At 31.0% G+C, this 1,858-nt stretch overlaps 1 protein-coding gene across 1 annotated transcript; it reads left to right on the top strand.

The window, feature by feature from the left end:
* Nucleotides 1–502: 502 nt before the first annotated feature.
* Nucleotides 503–1,304, top strand: LOC106106058 (phosphatidylinositol-glycan biosynthesis class F protein). The gene has a single exon (XM_013286587.1). It carries the CDS (start codon nucleotides 543–545, stop codon nucleotides 1,248–1,250), a length of 708 nt encoding a protein of 235 aa, XP_013142041.1. The 5' UTR covers nucleotides 503–542; the 3' UTR covers nucleotides 1,251–1,304.
* The last annotated feature ends 554 nt before the right edge of the window (nucleotides 1,305–1,858 follow it).

Here is a 1,858-nt window from a genome sequence, read left to right as displayed (position 1 = left end):
ACGGTTTTGACAAAATAAAATGTCATCGAGTTATTATGAGTTCAGTTAAACAGCGAATTCTTTTTGAAAGTAAGTTATGCTACCCGATACTAGCTTACAAATAATAAATTAACTCGGAAAATTGTTATAAAAGCGAAAAAAGCATAAAAGAGCCATTGTTAATATTTTTCTATTACTTGTAAATTATAGCCATTTGGAATGGCAACATAAGCACTCGTCAGTGACAACCACAGAGTACTTTGTAACATACTAAAACAACTGTCATATGCGTGTAAAAATTATTTTTTTGGTTTTCTCAATGCAGATTTTACTTTAAATATTTTCATTTTTATAATCAACACAATTTTCGTGAAGAAGGGACAAAGAACTATTCATCATTTGATAGTGTAAATGATGTAACTCTTCATTCTAAAAACTTATATGTATGTATTCGGCTTAAAAATGTTATGATCAGAAATAACATTGATGGATAAGAATTGTTAGTACTGTCAAAGTCAAACTCTATGTCAAACAAAATATCTTATTAGAATTAGTTAAGCAAAATGTTTTCGTTGAATAATCAATTAGAACTGAGAAAAATTGCAGTTTCAAGTTTAATTACATGTATTTATTTACCAAGCATTATTACTGTGATATCATACAAAGGACTCTTGTATTCGCTGGGAAATGGTTCGACGTTTTATGTTTTGCTACTAATATATGTCGCGGAGCTGCTGAAATCGTTCTATTTGAACAGTAATGTTGTATCCAAAAAGGTTAAAAGTAATAAGATGCAAGTTGGAGATGTGATAAACTCTGGCATATTTCTTTTGGGAGTTATATTTTGTTTCTTCGTTGGTATGATATTGTTTGGGGCGCCGGTATTGGATAGTCACGAAGAAACACTTATGTTATCAGCGCTTTTGACTCTGCTGACCGTATTCCCATTAGTAGCTCACGCTGGAGTGGAGTCGGCTATGCAACTGTTATTTGGAGTGAAACATTTCTCTAGAGATACAATAATAGAGATGTTAGTTAACAATGCTTTGCTGACAGTATGCGGGGCGTGGTTGGGCGCTGTCGTGATACCACTGGACTGGAATACACCCTGGCAGAAGTGGCCGATACCCTGTTACTTAGGAGCTATCGGTGGACATCTTCTCTCAAATGTTTTGACTGTTTTAAAAATATCATTGATGTCAGCAGCAGACAAGTATCCTATGTTAAACTTTGTTGTTACTGTGTTAAACAAGTTCAATTTATCTAAGTAAATGTATGATGCATTTTATATTTTTATCAAGTGTTAAATTATTACAATAATTCAATTTTGTCTTTTTATAATACCTAAATCTGCATTTCCTACCTATCTATTTTCAGTTGCAGTGCAAAATAACATGTAATTTCGTCATTCCTGCAGTCATGTGATCTATTACTTCCAATGTAGGTAATATTTTAGGTGTTGTAAAATGCTCTAAATAACTCTGGGGTAAATAAAACAGATAATTAGTAAATTAATAATTTTATTTTGTGTTCTGTTAAATATTTACATGGCCTATATTCAATGCTATATTAATAAAATATGAAAGTTAACAAACTCTGGTCATCACATTGTCTTAGTCACGTCACAAATGACCTTACAGCAAACTTTAACGATGATCTTGTAAGGCAAAGCAATCCAACATAACCTTAACATCTGATAAAATTTCGTCATATTTTAAAACAGCGTAAATATGTATTTTCCTTATCTCTTAAGAATTTTAATGATGTTGAAGAACAGATCTAATAATTTCACTAAAAACTTGTACAAAAAGATATTGCTATCTTTGTTTATTCCTTAAGTTTTGTAAACATATAATTTGATTAATCCTTTATTAATTCT

The sequence above is a fragment of the Papilio polytes genome, unplaced genomic scaffold (assembly GCF_000836215.1).
Source record: "Papilio polytes unplaced genomic scaffold, Ppol_1.0 DF822511.1, whole genome shotgun sequence".
Taxonomy (NCBI): Eukaryota; Metazoa; Arthropoda; class Insecta; order Lepidoptera; family Papilionidae; genus Papilio; species Papilio polytes.
This window is presented reverse-complemented; position numbering and strand designations above follow the sequence as displayed.